The 17,901-nt window shown below is 46.0% G+C and overlaps 1 protein-coding gene across 1 annotated transcript; it reads right to left on the reverse strand.

Moving 5' to 3' along the window:
* Nucleotides 1-1,055: 1,055 nt before the first annotated feature.
* LMOD3 (leiomodin 3) lies at nucleotides 1,056-17,799 on the reverse strand. Its single transcript, XM_080385328.1, has 3 exons — nucleotides 7,217-17,799; nucleotides 4,035-5,393; nucleotides 1,056-1,578 (listed from the first exon to the last, which is right to left on the reverse strand). The coding sequence occupies exons 1-3, from the start codon at nucleotides 7,505-7,507 to the stop codon at nucleotides 1,552-1,554; spliced, it is 1,677 nt and encodes a 558-aa protein (XP_080241454.1). The 5' UTR covers nucleotides 7,508-17,799; the 3' UTR covers nucleotides 1,056-1,551.
* Between the last annotated feature and the right edge of the window lie 102 nt (nucleotides 17,800-17,901).

Genomic DNA, 17,901 nt, shown 5'->3' on the forward strand with positions numbered 1-17,901 from the left:
AAATGTTACTTCCCTTTTAATGACTATCCCCTCCCCCTTATGTGATACTGAAAAACTTGCTATGTGTTAGACAATACATCAACCAGGTTTCCCAGGTTGTTACAGTTGCGATGTTACAGCTGCAGACAAGCAGAGCCGAGAAGGAGCTTTACAAGTTTGGAAGGTGGGAGATTTGAAAGAAACCAGGTAATAGACACAGAAAGGGCAAGGACAAATGAAAATTTGAACTAATGATAGTGGAGTCCACCTTGCATTCAAAGAGGTCCCAGACATTGCTGATACTACAGGACTATTATAATAAACATGGGATGGGGGAGCAGGGTAGGACTGGGATTTAGCTGCCAGGGGAAGGCTGCTAAGAGTTACAGGCAGGAGCAACTCACCTGAAAGAAATCCTGCTGGGAGCTGCAAAGATGTGCCTTTTGAGCACGTGTATCAACCACTGGAAGGCAGGGCAGCTGCATGTTAGCAAAGAGAAAGGCTTTGTTCTTTCCCTGTGCCTTTAGCTGTAAAAACCAAACAAAACCCCAAAACAAAGTGGTCTCTCATGGATGTGTTCCACAAGAGGGTGACTTACCTGTAGCTGCTTTATAAAAAAAGTTTGCAGCAAAATATCTGATGTGATTAAAAGGGAAGGAAAACAATTTCACAAAAATCAAGGAAGAACTGAAGTTGTGTATATGCAGGTTTAACCCCACCCAGCCCTTTTAGAGGTGAGACATGTTCTTCACACCCCGTACTAGGATGAATGATGTGTTTCTTAAACCTCTGGCAGAGAGAGGGGGAAGGCTTATCCTCCTGCCACATGAACAGTGTGGAGAGAGACCCGAAACAACATTTCAGTGAGCTCCAGGGTCACTAATTAAGGAATACATCATGGAGAGAGATGAATCTTGGGGAAAGATATCATTTATATGCTGATCAGGTACAATACCAACTTGACTATGTTCTGAAACAGAGGTAGTTTGAAACCATCAAGCCAAGGCGTTTGATGTACCAGAGCAGCTGTTCTGTTTGGTGAGCATCTTGTTAGCCATGGAAGTGCTGCACACAACTTAACGAGAGAGCTTTATTTTATTTCTGTTTCCTTAGCCTAAAAAATGAAGCTGTGTACATGGAAACCAAATACATTTCTCATGGACAAGAGAAGAATAAGGGAGCATGTGTGTGAAAAGAAAGATAAAGCACAGCATGTTCCTGCAGAATCTGGCAGCAGAAGGACAACGTGGAAGCAGAACAGTTTGCTGACAAACTAGAAAGACAAGGTTATTGATGCCTCTGAGAAAATACTCCCACAACAAACTGGAGCCTCAAATCCACTTGGCAGACAGATGGCAGCGGGACTGTTTGATACCTGATGGAAACACTTAGCACTGACTTTTCCCATGCCAGCCATTTTCACCACACTTACAAAAGTGTGTATTGCAAGCTTTGTTCCCAAAGAGTTGTATATACCACCTGGGTTCTGCAGAAAACATCTGCTGAAACAGTTGTAAGCAAAACTTGAATAGTCTTTATTCCAAGTTGTTTTATCCGGGTCAGTCTGGTCTCTCACTCCAGCTGCTTTGGCAATGGCACCTGGACAAGGACAGTAAGTATTAGGAGGAGGAAATTTCTCAGTCTTATTTCCCAAGCCAATTTAGTTTAATATAAACCTTCAGAAACTGTAAAAATATCAACAGTATAACAGCTGGGAGCTCCAAAGGGCTGCGTCTGTTTGGGAATTTATTTTGGGTTTAGTTCCCCATTTGCTGTTTGTGATGCTTAATGCCCAGTAAATCAGTTTTCAAGCAGCAAGTCCTGCCACAGAGCGAATAAATGCCCAGCATGGCTCGAGCAGTAAAACCCCATTTTAGAGATGAAGCTGAGGATATCGAGGGAAATAAGGAGTTACCACATAAGGGGGAGTTACTGCAGGCAGGCGGGAGTAGCACTGTAATGCCCCAAATCCAAGCCACGTAGCCTGATGACAGAGGACAAAAAAAGCCCCAAAAAAGCCCAAAACCAAAAAAAAAAAACCCCAGCAACCAAAAACCAACCCCCAAACCCCACTATGTGTCCATTGCTTCATCTCTTTGTGGGCTGTGATAGCATTGTTATCTAGCCCATTTAGGATGGGCCATGAATTGATCCCTCTGCCCCAAACCCCACAGCCCTCGTTTATAAAAGCCTCCCATGGTTTTGGGGGGGAATGGCTGGGGTTCACTACTGCTCCCTGGCAGCACCTAGATTTCCTAATCGTTTGCTGTGCAAAATGAAGGCTGTGCCCAGCAGAGCACCACAACCCCAAAACTTGGTTTAGGGGCGGAATGGTCATGTTAAGGGTGGACCAGGGTCAGAAGGCACTGCAGAACCTGCCCCTGCCAACATTTCAGGACAAACTACTCTCTCTGGAATTACTGAGGGAATAATTATTTCTGTGTAGGTATAAATGAAAGCAAAATGTGGCCCACTGTTAAAATATTAAACAAAATATGAATTACAAAATACTACTTGACCATTTTTAATTGCAAAGGATTTTCTGCCCTGTCCCTCTAGTGTTAGCAACACAAACACATGCATCAACTGCACTAGCTACGAATAGATCTGTCAGCTTTTAGTATTTCTTGAATGATGGTACAATGCAAGGAACTATAACACTTCAGGAAAACAAACGGTTAAATCTGGTGGCCAGCATTTTGAGAAGTGGCCCATGAATTTGGTACCCAAGTAAGAGCCAGGCAGTTATTGCAGTTTGGGACTTGGATTCTCAAAACCACAGTGATGTTGAGCTCACATTTACACTGGAGTTGTGACCACTGAGCACTTTCAGTGGCAAAGATTTACTTGAAAACAAATATTAAAAAATGGTGTGGTATAACTACTTTCTTCTTATAACCTCGCTCCACTCACTCCACCTTCACCACTAATGGATCTAATTTTTTTCCTGTTAGCACTAGGCTACATTTCAGGGTGGGTATATCTGTGTGCCCCAGGTAAATTTAGCTCCGATCCTCCCTGCTTTTTATCAGCTTATCGACAATTTTTTCAACCTGGTATTTTTAAAAATAAAAAAAAGAACACAGTTTGGGCCTTTTGCCACCAAGAAGTATTTCAGAGGACCAACTATTTTATCTGAAATGTTTTTAGGCAACTGTAAAAATGCGTTACGTCTTCAGGCAGCCGAGAAAAAGCATCTTGTACTCATCCTGTTGTTACAAGTCAAAATGTAAGGCTCAAACACACAGAAAAATATTATAGCAAGGGTTTTTGGCAGTATCACCATTACAGATAGTAACTCTATAGAAAGAAAATAAATCTTAAAGAAATATACTAAATTTCCCCTCACACTAAAGCTTTTAATTTCATGTAAAGCAGCCCAACCACCAAAAGCGGTCCCGGACCACGACTGAACCGCAGAGCCTTGCCCCGGCGGGTGGGCGGCAGCGCTGAAGGAGCCTGGCAGCTCCAGCATGATGCTGGAAACCCAGCTCCTGCCTTTGTGCAGGTTCTTAGGTGACTTAGGGGTTAAGCTACGTTGCTGCCAGTGTTTGGGTTTATCATATATGAAATGGGCTAAGTGATGGTGCTTTCCTGCTTGTGAGAGCTGAAGAAAAACACAGCTACTGAAAAAAGAAACATGGGTTTTATGGGGGACTGAGAACAGACTAATGTGAAAAATAATACCTGTTACTCTCCTGAAACAAACATCTTATAATGGCACTTGCCTGTCATAACTAACAGGCTATTATTAGTAGCTAACCTTGAGTTTCTGTGGTTTATCTCCCAAGTAAATTTCCTTTCTTTCACTTTTACGGATGTCGACAAGGATGCGCGAGGCCCTTGCTGCCATTTCTGGGTGCCAGCTGTACCCTAGTTTTGCCCGGGGGAACCACCACCTGCATCCCAGGGATGGCAGCCTGATGCAAAATGATGACAAGGCACATCGGGTGCGGGTGCAAGCCCCCCTGAACAGTCGACATAACAAACGCCAGGTCGGGGGCGCACTGGGCAAGCGCGATTCCCACCCCTCAGCACCGCTGCCGAGCACTCACCGGTTTAAGATAAGCGACGTTACTCTGACGAATGTCATTTAGTAGCTGATCTCTTGGGGTTATTTCAACCAGGGGAGGTGGCCTTCTCCTGGGAACGGGTTTAAGTGTTTTGATGACATCTCTGAGGTTGGTTTTCTCAGCAGGTTCAACGTACTCCGGCACAGCAGGTTTGCGCTGAATCTTCTTCAGCTTGACCACTTTGAAGCTGACGGGCTTCTCTGTGCACGGCTGCTCGGGGGCCGGCTGCCTCGCGCTCTCCTGCCTTTTGCTCAGAGACACAGCTGTGGGGACGGGGGGTTTGGGGGCTTGTGGGGGTTCGTGCATCCCCAGCTGGGGCAGTGGTCCCCCTAGCATTTCCCACATCCCTGGAGGCAACCCAAGTCCATTTTCCAGCATCGCTATCAACTCTCTCTGCTCTTTCATTTGCTGCTGCCGTTGCTCCTCTTGCCTCTTTTGCCTCTGCTTGTCCAGGTTTCTGCTGAGCAGGTTGGTCACCACCATCCTGGGCCCCGGCAATTCAAAGTGATAGCCCATTTTAAGGAGGGTGGCGTTGGCTTTCAGCAGCCTGGCGATCTCCATTTCTGCCTGGTGGCCCAGCATGCTCCGCTGGTTGTGAAAGCGGAGCTCCGTCAGCGTCTCGTTGTACTGCAGGCATCTCATGATAGCAACGATCCCTTTGCCAGAGATGAAGTTGGAATCGATGTTCAGCGTGGTGATGCTCCTGTTCTCCCGCAGCATGTTGGCCAGCGCAAACGCCACGTTGTCATCAGCCCCTACATTGGCCAAGCTGAACGTTTTTATGTTTTTATTCTTTTTCATAGCATTGACAAAGTCTATCAGCATTTCTTTGGGGATGTTTTCTATGTTGTTCAGGTTGAGCTCTTTCATGTCTGGGTTGTTTTTTCGGACTTTCTCCAAACTCTCTTCTAAATTGGTTTGATTTCCTGAAGGCCTGGCACTTAGCTTCATGAAGCTGGTATCCAATGCTAACTTTTGGGGGATGTTTAATTTTGATATTTTCTTTTCATTTTCATTTGGCTTTTGTGTGATTTCTCCTGATTCTGTACCTGGTTTCTTACTTATCTGATCACTGTGACGGTTCTCATCGGTGCAAGTCTCCTTTGTTTCCAATTCAGGCTCATCTTCCTTTTCCTCCTCTTCTTCCTCCTCTTCCTCTTCCTCCTCTTCCCCTCTCTCCTTATCACTTCCATCTTTCTTTGCACCTCCAAACTGTGTTCCTGAGTTGGACAAGTGCTCATTTTGGTACCGTCTCTCTTTTCCCTCTGCTGCTGGCCCCCTCCCGCCGGCCACCTCGCCGCTGCCGCCGGCCCTTCCTTCCGCCTCCTCCACAGCGCTTCTCTGAGGAAGACAAAACCTCACAGCTGAAATAATTGAACATGGCTTTGTTACATTAACTTTCTGCTCAAATAAGCATGTAACGGCTGGATTTAGATACCTCTATGCCCATACATTATAGAATAACCCTCAAAAGTGTCATTGCCTGTCAGCCAGGGCTGTGCTGGCTTGCCTGGAAACACAGGGACAATTGCTCTTAAAGCGGCTGCAAACCAGTTTCTCATCTTTGCCTTTAAAATTAAATCCTGACAATTAAGTCCTGTACATATTTAATGGTATGTTAAGGTGGTTCTTGAACCCTTCTGGGAGTTAAGAGTCTCTGATCCGAAGTGTCTTTCTGGATTTTGCATAATTTTTATTGTTTCCTCGACAAAAGAGAAAGTTTATTTCCTATGCTACAAACCACTGCAAATCAGTGCTAACTGCTGGCTGTTTGCTCAGCCCCAGGAGGAGTGAAGGAGGCACATTGTAACAACAGTGGAGTCATCAAGCACATGAGACAACAAGGCTCTGGTACCTGCTGGAGCATCACAGCTAAAGAAGCATGTCAGTGAAGATAAAGCAAAACATTAGCTCAGTTTTATTTTGGGTCCAGAGGTAGGGAACTGGACTCTAAACACAGCTGTTGCAAGGCAGCGGGGCTTCTAGCATCAAAATAAAATTATTTGCCAACTCCCACCAGCTCCAGAGACCTTCCTAGCTGAGATTTTTTTTTCAAGCATTTTTTTGCAAGTGGATCCTCCATCACTGAGAAATACGGATGAAGCACTAATAAATAATTTTCCCAAAAGGTTTGCACTTGTTCGGGCAAGGCAGTGTCATAACTTGTGGTTCACCTACAGTCAGATAAGACTGTGGCAGTCACTTCTGCCCTCGGGGCTGCGGTTCCCGTTTGCTGTGGTAGTGGCTGGGTTTAGCACCCGATCGCTTGACCAGTTGCAAATGCAGCAGGCAGCTCTATGCTCACATTCTAGGTTTAACCTCAGAAGTGTTAGAAAAACTTGTTTCTTTGAGGGTAAAAGTGTTGCACAGGAGGGAAAAAACCACAGATTTCTCCCCCTCCCCAGAGGCAGCCCATGAAATCTGCCCTGGGAAGTCTGTGATGAACTGTGCTGCTGCGTAATAGCAAAACCATTAGTCTTTAAAAAAAATATAAAAAATCAGTTATCTTAAATTCACTTAGGTTCAGGTATGGCTGTGTTTTGTCTGGCCATATTTCCATTTTATTAACCTGTTTTAAAGTGTGGCCTTCATCATGAAAAATATCTAAGTATGACCTTCACTTTATTTCAAAGTCATAGGGATAGTAGAATAAATTTAAGTCCTGTATTGAAAAGGGTTGCACTAGTTTGTGGAGTTTGCATGCTTGGTCATTAGTGAATGTTTCACATTGTTAAAACACAGCGTTTTGGGGTTTTGTCCAGCATGACATTAAATTCTGTCAATTAATTAGTTTAATACATATGATTAACATAGTCTTCTATGGAAAAGCAATATGGTGGTTTTCCATACGTATAGTCAAACAAATCTGAGTTACATCCTCCAAACCGATTTTATGACAATTTCTCAGTGATTTGCTTCACTGAAACGGATTTAGGATTTTCTTATATTAAAAAGTTAAGTAAATATTTAGGCAAAGCCATTTAAAAATTGCTAACTCTGACATCAATCCAAGCTGCATCCTGCCACTGCTGAGGCTTTTAGGATGGATTTGAATTTGTTTGTACCGTACCTTACGTAAGGGATGAAAACAGAGGCAGGTTAAAGTATTAAAGCAGATCCCACAGCAGATGCATAACAAATATTTGTGATTTTTAGCTCGTTACCTCAGAGGGCAGGAGAGTGACGGGAACTCTTTCATCCTCGAGCATGCGTCTGGATGCCTTCTGCCAGTACAGGTAGTCAACCAGGGACCTGTGGTCGAAGCTTCCTGTGGGGGGTTTCTCCGTCTGATCCCTCTGTATCATCCCAGTTGGGACTTCAGGGTCTGGGGCCATGACTTCCATCTCACTCTGCAGCTCCTTTAGCTCCTCAGGGGACAGGTTTGCCAGGATTTCATCTTCATCAATGTCCTCAGGACACACTTCTTCATCAGAGTTTTGGCCGATTTCAGACATGTTCGTTCTTCTTCTATTATTTTTTAAACCTAAAGAGAAAGATCAATGTTAGAGGAAAAAATTCTTTCCCACCCCTCACTAGCAGTAGTTCAATCGGTTAAATGGACGAGTTCATGTTTTGGTCATGAGCTGTGGCAGCTCTCGATCTCAGTGCGGGAGGCAGACCGCGCAGCTAAGTCTATATTAAGCTGCACTTGGCTGGATAAAGAGAATTTATGGCGATGCTGCCATGCTCCATTTTCAGCAACTTGTCAGCTGTGCAAACCCCTCTGACATTTCAGTGCAGCTGGTGTGTCCCCCATTGAGTAAGGTGGGAGGCAGCCATTTTCTAGAGGATTCCCGGGGCCCTGCGCCTTTGGGCGCTTCACCCCACGCTCCAGCTGCCGTAGCGGGGTGGAGCGGCACTAGCGGTGCCTGCAAGGTGTGTGGGTGAAATCCTGCACCGTGGGAAGAATCGGCACAAGGTCTCCATGTCCATAACATCTCGGACAACTCAAAAGGGCTGGGGACTGCAGGCCCTTCACCACCTTTAGCCAGGGCTAAACCCCAGACGTTGCAGGTGGGTTTGGTGCGGACACAGCCATTGTGCCATTGATGAGCTCTCCCAAACACCAGATCCTGGTTAAAATACAATCCTCCAAGATGGAAAGAGGCAGGGGAACAGTCGGTACAACATGGACAGGGGTCCATGTGGGGACGGGCAGCAGCCCTTTGAACCAGCCCAAGTGGTCCCAAAGGGAACATTTCCCACAGCACATCCATGCCCTGCTCCCAGCCAGCCAGCCCAGGGGCAGTGCCCATGCCCTGTTTCTTGACTGGTCTGCCTCTGTCACAGATGTTATTTGCACTGTCAACAGATCTTGGCTGACGGTTCACTCTGATTCATCCTTTTCCTAGATTATACCATTTTTTTACAAAATTAATAAGCAGCGTCAAAGATTTACTTTGCTAATGTTCATAGAACTGATGTAACTATAGAAGATTAACCAAAATATATTTTTTTTTCAGCAAGTGACCATTCCATCTAAGTATCATCACATTCTTTGTTCAGAATATTTTACAGGCTTCTCAATTTACACAGCACACCAGTCTCCAACACCACTGTGCTCATGGCTGCTTTGTAAAAGCAGTGTAGCATGGGCAGGTAGTTTCTCCAATACGGTGCAATTTCAGTACACCGCAGTCTGGGCTGTTCATTGGATTAGGAAGAATACCTCCCAGTTTCAAATATTCTTCACAGGGGGTATCAAATCAAATCCTCACCTTGCAACTGCATCTTTCCTAGGAAAGAAACCACAGGCAAGAGGCTGTGAAATTAAGCCTCACCAATTTTTAAGTCATATTTCTTGTTACAGTCTCAACTGCACTCTGCTGGAGTTTGCCAGCCACAAAATAGTCTCTGCATGACAATGCTCTCTCTTTGCTGTGTTTTGTAACAAGAAACATGGTGTTCAAAGCTCTGTTAACCTCTATTAAAAAGCCATTATCCAAAGGTCCTCATTTAATTAATGCTGTTACGCAGCAGGGAAGGCAGCAAAAATTTAAGAACGAAATAAGTGGTAAAGGAAAAAACAACAAACCTCCAAGCCAAGAATGTAACAGCTCCATTTGGTATGTCAGGGAACAGCCTGATTTTATATTTTGCAGTAGCAAGCACAACAGCAGACCCACACATCAATCTATCCGGTCTAGCAGTTTAACCCCCAGCAATTGCTGCCCATAATAGAGTCCATAAATGGTTTCCTGATGTTATCAAATAAATCAGTGCTCTCTGTAGCTGGTATGTTATTCTCCCAAACGATGCTGTTTGGGTCACAGAAACTGTCTATCCAGTGGTTACTTATCGCTTGCTAATTTCTTGACTGCAAAGCCCCTGGCCACCTTCTTGTATTTCCATGATCTTCAGCCAGGCCATCTTGGGCCATGGTCTTATCAGATCTGCTAAGTTAAGTAGGGTCAAACCCATGAAGTCCTCTCGAGAAGGAAAACAGGGATACTGAGAACACTATCAGGTATTTGAAAAGCAAGTTTTCTTCTAAGTAGAAATATATCACTTGTCAATACCATGATTAGGAAACACTACACTTCTGGGAGCAATGCCTTCTCCATCAGATGCAGAGCGAAAGGCTGCCTGGGTGACACCTCTCCTGGTGACACATGTGCTAATCCCCCAGATTTCCAAGGTGGGTATCACATTTTGCCTACTTTAGGTCTCCTCCATAAATTACCTCGAGTTCAGGATTCACTTCCTTTTCTAATACGTTGCTTAGTGTTTCGGTGTGCTGGAAACGGCACGTTAAGGCAACAAACACCACCCCCCAGGCTGGGGACACACTCATGGCCAAATCTAGAAGTCTTTTCCAAGGCAAAACTCCCATCTTCTTCTGAATAACACTGGCGGGTATTCCCCTCAGAGTTCTGTAAAATAATCGCTGGTTCCTCAACCTTCATTAAGACAGGAAAGCCACTTCCATCGGTAGCACTTGCTATTTTCACACCAATTTGACACTTGCTCAGGAATCTCGGGCTAATAAGCTGCTGCAGGAGGTGCTCTGTTACGCAAAGGCAGAGAGCTGTGCCAGCAGCCACGCTCAAAGGAGAAAGAGAAGACAAGAGGTACCTGCAAAGCAATTCCTATGGGTAGCAGCTCAAAATTCATGCAAAGTAGGTACCTAACAAGTGTTAAATAAAAGCACTTTATCAGCAAACTGGTAGAAGAAAAGGTCGGCCCTTGGTAATGAACTATTCCTACTTATTGCTTACTGTTTCTAAGGGAGGTACTCGCATGTGGATGAACTCTTGGGTGAAACCCAGCAGGCTCTCATGCAGGATTCTTTCATTCCGTTGGTTTTGCTTATTTGTGCATTTCCTTCAACACTTGGAACCTATGTCTCTCGAAAGCAAAAGGACTGACAAGTTTATAACTCAAATATCAAGAGGGGCCGACCCCTGTGACACCATTTGACATGAAGCAGGCCATCAAACCATGCTTCAAGTGCCTAAAATGTCTTCTGTTTTTAAGGTAATCGATGGGACACATGCTGATGCCAAATCCTTGAGAGCAATTTCTATAATGTTTGCTTCCATTGTTTTTGCTTATAAAACCCACATGTTTATTCCCCTCTATTACGAATCCGTGGCATTTCCAAGGGCCAAGGCATTAGCTGGAACGAGCTGCAGAATGTGCCTGTGTAACCCAACCTTGCATCGCCTTTAAGAAATGCATAGGCTTGATGGGGCAGTCTAAAATTGACAAACAGTAGCATACACCAAGCATGTCCAGCAATGCAGTGTAACGCAATATGGGATTATAGAGAGTCAGATGATGGATCTCAACAATAACAACTACTAAGTAACGAAAGCAATCATAGAGAGACACCCTGTGGGAAAAACACCAAGGATCGTCTTCTTGGAGGGGAAAAAAACGCCCAACCCACCACACCTCCAGACTGTGACAGATATAAACGTATCAGATTAAGTTTGTTGCTTAAATAGAGTAAGGACATTTGACTTTCAAAGTATTTGCCCAAGTTGCTTGATAGGGAGCTGCAAAGCCAAGCCCCCATGTGAAGAGCAGGCACGTTGGTGGCTGGCCTGGGGACGGGATGGAGCGGCGGGGACAGGGGTGTGAGCCCCTTGCCCCTGCCCCAGCCACCACCAAATCACTGCATCTCACTGCAAAGCAGCCTGGCAGTTTCCTTCGGCTCCAAGAGGAGCAAGCACAGCTGCATCTCCTGTTTCAGTGGGACCTGAGTGCCTCTAATTGGGCCCTAAAAAAGAACATTGTGATTTTAAATTTTTTTCCCCAGTTTCTATTTTCAGAGAAGTCTGAGACCAGCTACACTGGGTCCTCCCTGCATGGTAGGAAACCACCTCTGTCATCATCCACATTCCTTATTACAGGGAAAAGAAAATGTTAAAATGCCTAGGGAAAAAGGGGGAGCATGGAGGGGACTTTGGCCACATCAGAAATTAAGGAAACAAAATTTCAGACTGGGGCAGGGTCCAAATGATCCTGCAGGGAAAAGCACAGGTAAGTCAGATGTGTGTGCCTTCGTTTGCATCAAGAAGAGTTAAATAATTAGCTGGTGGATTTCTAAACCATTTCAAGTGTTTTAAACTGTTTTAAGAAGAACACCCCAAACCCCATGATTTTAGGGCAGGGCACAGCTCCACATATGAACGCTGACAGTGACATTTTGCTGATGGGGGGCTGTGGATGACACTGAGAAGAACTGAGCTGGTCCTGGGGGTCTGGGCTGAATCAAGGCAAATCTCTGCCTTGTTCAGAGCCAAAACACATTCCAACTTTCACCCTAGAAGCCCGTGTTTCAGTGTTTGCCTGCCAAAGAACAACACTACACCTTACCTGTCACCCTCCCTGCCAATATACATATGTGCTTTTTTTATTTTTTTTTTTTTTTTTACTGACCATGTTTTAAAAGTGCTTTGAGCAGCAGCCCCAGCACAGTCAGAGGACACACAACGCCTCTTTGCACCATGCTCATCAACAAGCAGCAGGGCTGGGGCCAACGGAGGGAGCTTCTACTCCCAGATATCATTCATCACACGGTCACAGGCAAAATGCCGAAACGTTCAGCACTAGTTGCATCCCTGCTAACTTGGTATTTTACTTTCCCATCTTGTGTTATTTACGTGACCTTGGTAAAGCACTTGCAAATACCTGAATATTTTCATCCCTGGGTGGTGGTTTGTGGCCTCATCTTCCCAAAGCAGAGCACTAACAGCTGCCAAACAAATGTAAACCAGCCTGTGGTGAATGAAAACGGGTCTGTGAGAGACCATGAGCGATTTTGTTGTTTTATGGGGAGCAGGTGACTCGTGAGGGGATGTTGAATGTCTGACTGCGACTTCAGGGACCAAGCTACAGCTCTGCTGGGGACTTTCCACCAACAGGCAAAACCAAAAGGTGCCCTGAGCTGCCCCAACGTAGCTTCATGTGGTTTGGGACAGAGCTGAGGCTAGTTACAGCCACTCGAGGGGGACACTGACCCCCTGTGCCAGTGACCCCCTGCCCCAGGGCAGCACTGGCTCCTGTCTGACAACCACAGCTTGCCCAGACCACAGGGCAGCACAGGCGGGCAGCGCTGAATCCCACACTACCCATGGGCATCACACAGCGCATTTACCCAAATATTTACTATTATTCACCAAGGGCTTATTATTCCAAATCTGTGTGCAAGACAGGCACAGGCTCAGAGGTTCAATACTTTGCATCAGAAATGCAAGCTCAGACCTTTGGAGAAGATACTCATTCTGCACACAGTCTGCATAAGAACCTACCTGTGGCAGCATACACAATTGAGCATTTACTATTAACTCTGCCTTTATTCTGATGATTTATCTATGCTCTGGGTTTGCACGGCAGCCTCAGGAGTTACAAATACCTTGCACTAAAACCAGTAACTATAATTAAACTTTAAAATGCCTTTTCCCTTTTTCAGCCAAATTTATATAGTTTCCCTCCAAGTGTTCTATGGCAATACTATTAAATCAGAACTGTAACAACACAACACAAGGACTCTTCAAGGAGTGACAGCCATCAGCATAAGCTTTTGAACGAGCTAACACCTCCAGGTTTGTATGAAACACTGAATTCAGCACAAGCCAGATGAGATAAGAAACAGAGTCATTCTAGGAAATAGTATCACCCTTCGCATTAAAGGCAGGGCGTATCTTTCTTTTATAGCATCCAGACCTATCGCAGCCCCATTCCTCCTATCATCCTGCCATTAAAACGTGCTCGCGGGCAATGATGCCAGCAAGGCCACATGGCAATTTCGTTGTGCACACACAGGGCACGTCCTTCCCTAACCTCAGCCCAGGAACAGGTGGAAGGGTTTCTTCTAGAGTTACTCCAGCTGAGCCCTGGCTGGCTGCAAACTCTTCTTCATCTGTAGCTCTTCAATGACACTCTAACAATTAAATATAAATTGAGACCCATGCCTGCTGCACTTGAGACAGGCAGGAGATGCCCTGGGAGACAGAGTACATCTCTCTGCAGTCAAGGACTTGCTGAAGAATTTATGGTGATTCCCTTCATAAGGGACAGACATGGATAATGAAGTTGGATGGATGGCAAGGAGCTTCTTCTTAAAGGTCTTGCTTCTCTTTCATGAAGGCCCTGACATCTGTGTCCTGTCTCCTCCCAGGCTACAGCACTGATCACAGCTCACACCAGCCCTTCCTCCGAGGGGCAAACGTCACATCAGTTTTGACTTGCTGCGTCAGAGCCTGCAGTAATTGCCTTTGATGATAAATCCTGCTGCAGGAGATGATCCATGTGGTCCTGAATCTGTGTTTAACAGCTGTGAGGGGAAGGGGAAGGTCCTACCAAGCAAGGCAGGGGGTTGTGCATCAAGACAGGGTGCCACCAGCCTCACCCGCTGGCAGTGTGGGCATCACAGCAACACCGGGAACAGGAGAAAGCGTCTGCTTTGGAAAGCTCAGCCAGGCATTGCAGACATACCGTCCTGGCACTCAAGGGCGCTTGGCCAGTTTGTGACAGGACAGGGCAGGTGGAGGAGAGAGCTAAACAGGGGGGAAAGAGGGTGGATGACAATACAACAAATGTAAAATTGCCTTTTTCCTCTATCCAGGTCTACGGTGGGATCACCCTGTAGATCCCAACACTGGTGTCAGAGAGCAACCAGGATTTCCAAAGTCCCAACCATGCATCAATGTGGGCAAGGGACACTACTGGAACCAGCAGCCACAACAAAATCCATCATACAAAGCTCACACCTGAAAACACAGATGGACACCACGCATACGTCCCTTCCCCCAGCAACACCATCTACGCCAGGGTGAAGGTCCATTTTCTCACTGCTTGGTGAAACAGCAAACATCCATATGTGCAGAGTTACCCAAGCTACATAAATCCAAATGGTAACTGATTTTAATGCGGGCTTCCCCCACATTAGAGCTGTAGGTCCCCTTCCCCTGCTCTACACGGACACCACATTCATTATTTCGCTTGATTGAAAAGCCATATCATCCCTAACCGATCCAAGGAATGACACTGGGTTCTCTGGGCAGTCAGTGCCAGCAGCCTGGCCTTCAACATGAGAAGAACAAGGCCAAGAGCAGGGGACGTGGCAGGAAGAGAGACGATGCCCAGCACAGTGCAATGAGAAAAAGCATGCAGAACTGTTTATGTCTTCACACATTTGCAAAATATTTTTTCCCCCACCATATTTATCTCAAACAGCTGCAAAAATAATCTGAAAACTACCGTAGAAAGTTTCTATTACCAACAAGATAAAACACTCCCAATGACACAGAGTTATTCCCCAAACACAAGTTCCCTAGGGAAAAAAATAATCCATGGAAAACAGATAATTTTACTTAAATGAAATAAGCACAATTAAAAGTTTGCTTCTATTTGGTTTAACTTGATCAATTTCAATATTCGTGTGAGGTTCTGCTACAGCTAAAGCTCTTAGCTTTCTTTCTTAGAAATGCATTAAATATGATAAAAAAAGCACAAAGGAGATAAAAAAATAGTGTAAAAAGCAGAACTCTTCCTAGCAGAGGTGTTAACTCATCCAGAAAGTGCCACGGAAGTGCAGTGACAGGGTGCTTCTCCCCAGGCTCAGAAGCTCCTGTAGGAGCAGCTCTCCTGCATTAATCCTCATAACCCAGGAGATGGAGCAAACCTTCAGCCCTTGTAGGATTTCCAACCAACATCTGGGGACTGGCCAGGCCATGGTGAAGGCTTCTCACCCCACACCCCACCCCCAAGAGCCAAGCAGCCTCGCTGCGTACAAAACATCGCTGCAAATATTGCTCACGTTTAAGCTGAAGAAGTCCAACATCATAAATGAAAAGTCAGCAGAAACCTGCAGGAGTCACGTTATGTATTAAGTCATTTTGGCCAACAAGTTTCGCTTAAGTATGCTCAGGTGAATTTTAAAGATTTTTGATCTTTAAACGTTTACCTGCTCTTGGGCAGGGGGCTCCTGGCCTGAGCCCTGTCCCTCCCCAGTCCCGGTGCCAGAGGAGTGTTAGATTCCAGCAGGGCTTGCAGCATTCGTCTTCCCACATCTCAGAGCATTTGTGTTCAAAACAGCGGAGAAAAAGCAGACAGTAACTAAAAACATCAAGCACAGCTTATTTTAGCACAGTGTCCTAATGTGTTTTTAAGGATTCCTGACAAGAACAGCTTTTTCCTCTTCACGCATCAACTAAAAAGCACCCAGAAATGCTCCATTACGTACAGCTTCATGGGGGTTTTCATTTCCCATCTGCACACTCATCTCAGCAGCAGCAGCTTCTACCTTCTGAAGAGAGATGTTTGTGATGCTGAAATTGAACGCTGTGGGTGATTTGCACTGGTATTTCACATTGGTCACCTCTTGTCTTTGTTCTGGATCATACTTAATGAGAGTTTCTAAATACTTCTTCAAACTGGAAGGGGCAGGGCGGATTCCGGAGGCTGGGATGCTCTCCTCTTCACTACGGCTGCTCAGGCACTAGATGTCCTCAGTAATCCTGCTGAGGAAGAGCTGCGGGTAAACAGCAGAAACACCAGACAGGTAGGAATTCAAAGCAAGAACAGGGAATTTGTATTTCAGCTGTGAACAAATGCATCAATTACAAGTACATCTGTTTTACCTCTTCAGCTGCATTATACAGGCCCGGTCTCTGAGCAGGCGTACATACGTGTCAAAGCATCGCTCCGAAAACACAGTGCAACAAAGCAAGCTGGAGGTCTGCAAAAGGCAAAGTTAAGGGTCCTGGGGAACAACTCGCAAAAAGCAGGTTTGCACAAGCTGCACAGCATCGCCAACTCCCTTGCTGGCCATGGGCAGAGGTCCCAGGGGACGCTGTGCCCTCCCTCTCCTTCCCTAGTGCCACCCATAGCTGAGTCCAGCCCTCTGCTACCTGCCCCAGGCAACAGCTGAGGAAGAGAAGCTGGATCTCATTCTCTCCTCTTCTGGGCCTCCTTCCTTGGCTCTGCACTCCCGCCCTTCACAGGCATTTCTAAGAGTGCCCCTCTTGCAGGGCCAGGCATGCGGAGGATGCCCAGAGGGGTGACGAGCGCTGCACCTGCAGCCGTGCCAAGCTCTGACCTCCTGGGAGCTGCAGCCAGGCTCTGAACTCCGGCACTAGAGATCTCATACCCAATATCCCCAAATAGATTATCCCAAACCCATCTCAAATCCTCATCTTCTCAACAACATCACCCGTGCTGGTCCTGTCCAAGCAAGCCAGGAGGCCAGGCTGAGTGCCAGCGGTGTGCCAACACGGATGTGGTAGCTAAATCCTGAACGCAAACAGAAAAGCCAATACAGAACTCAATGGCTACAGCATTAAAATAAAGGAATGCAAACAACGCTTCAAATGGGGCACAAACTTTTTTTTTTCCCACCCCCCACACTTCATTTCCTTTCTTAAATGAAAAGCTTTCAGCGCTGATAAATAACCACCAGCCTGTGCTGATACCATTCGTCCTGGGTAAGGTATTGGACTTTGTACCAATTGGCTTCTTGCTCAAAACACCAATGTTTTGTAACAGCAGCAAGCGTGATTCAATGAATGAAGAACTTGCAAACAAACCTCGAAAACTACTTGGAGAGATAGCAAAGTATGACAACGTGGGGGTATTTTTAGTAGGCATGTCTGCAACTTTGTGTTAATACCTATTTTTACCAGGAACCTGGAAAGAAGCATGAAATTCAGTGGGGGTGGTGAAGCTTATGGATGCCACAAAAAGTAGGAAATGACAAAGCGCTCTTCAGAGAGGAGAGTGAGACTGAATTACCTCCACTACTTGGTGCCCAGGGTACAAAAGCAGTTGTACATCCAGAAGCCAAGTCACTCTTCCAGAAAGGTGGGCATCTCAGAGGACAGAAACTCAGAAGAGGACCCACCAGATGAGCAACACAAACCCCAACAGCCACACTCCAAATCGGAAAGGCTGCAGCAATTTTTAGGTGCAAGGAGAGATGAGCAAGAAGTATTTCCAGAAACACAAGGCCACCTCTGTGTATCGCTGCTGGGCTGAGGCTGGGCAGCAGGTCCAGGGACAGTGGCCCTCCAGGGATGCTCAATAAGCCCAGCTCGGCTCCCTCAGGACAGCAGTGCCAGACAGGCCCCTCAAAGGCACCGAGTCCACCTCTCTCTCTCCGCTTGCACCATCAGAAATCCAGGCTTACAGACATATGTTTTGGGAGGGTCTGATCTGCCTTGGGCCAAGCTTCCCCCAGCCAAGGCCACTGACCCCCAGCACCCAACCTAACACCCCAGGCCAAAAGCAACCACACCAGGGTGATTTAGTCTCTCATTTTAAAGCTCTGAAATAACACACACTGCACTTTTCCAAGCACTCGAGTAGAAATAGAAGGAATGCTGAAGTGGTTTTGGTAACA

The sequence above is a fragment of the Falco punctatus genome (genome assembly GCF_963210335.1).
Source record: "Falco punctatus genome assembly, chromosome: 4".
NCBI lineage: Eukaryota > Metazoa > Chordata > Aves > Falconiformes > Falconidae > Falco > Falco punctatus.

What these genes read in the sequence shown, in the direction of transcription:
- LMOD3 (XM_080385328.1), bottom strand. Translation starts at nt 7,507, where the DNA reads ATGTCTGAAATCGGCCAAAACTCTGATGAAGAAGTGTGTCCTGAGGAC. An exon ending in TCACTCTCCTGCCCTCTGAG is followed by an intron (nt 5,394 to 7,216) that starts GTAACGAGCTAA and finishes TGTCTTCCTCAG; the next exon opens with AGAAGCGCTGTGGAGGAGGC. An exon ending in ACGTCGCTTATCTTAAACCG is followed by an intron (nt 1,579 to 4,034) that starts GTGAGTGCTCGG and finishes GTCCTTGTCCAG; the next exon opens with GTGCCATTGCCAAAGCAGCT.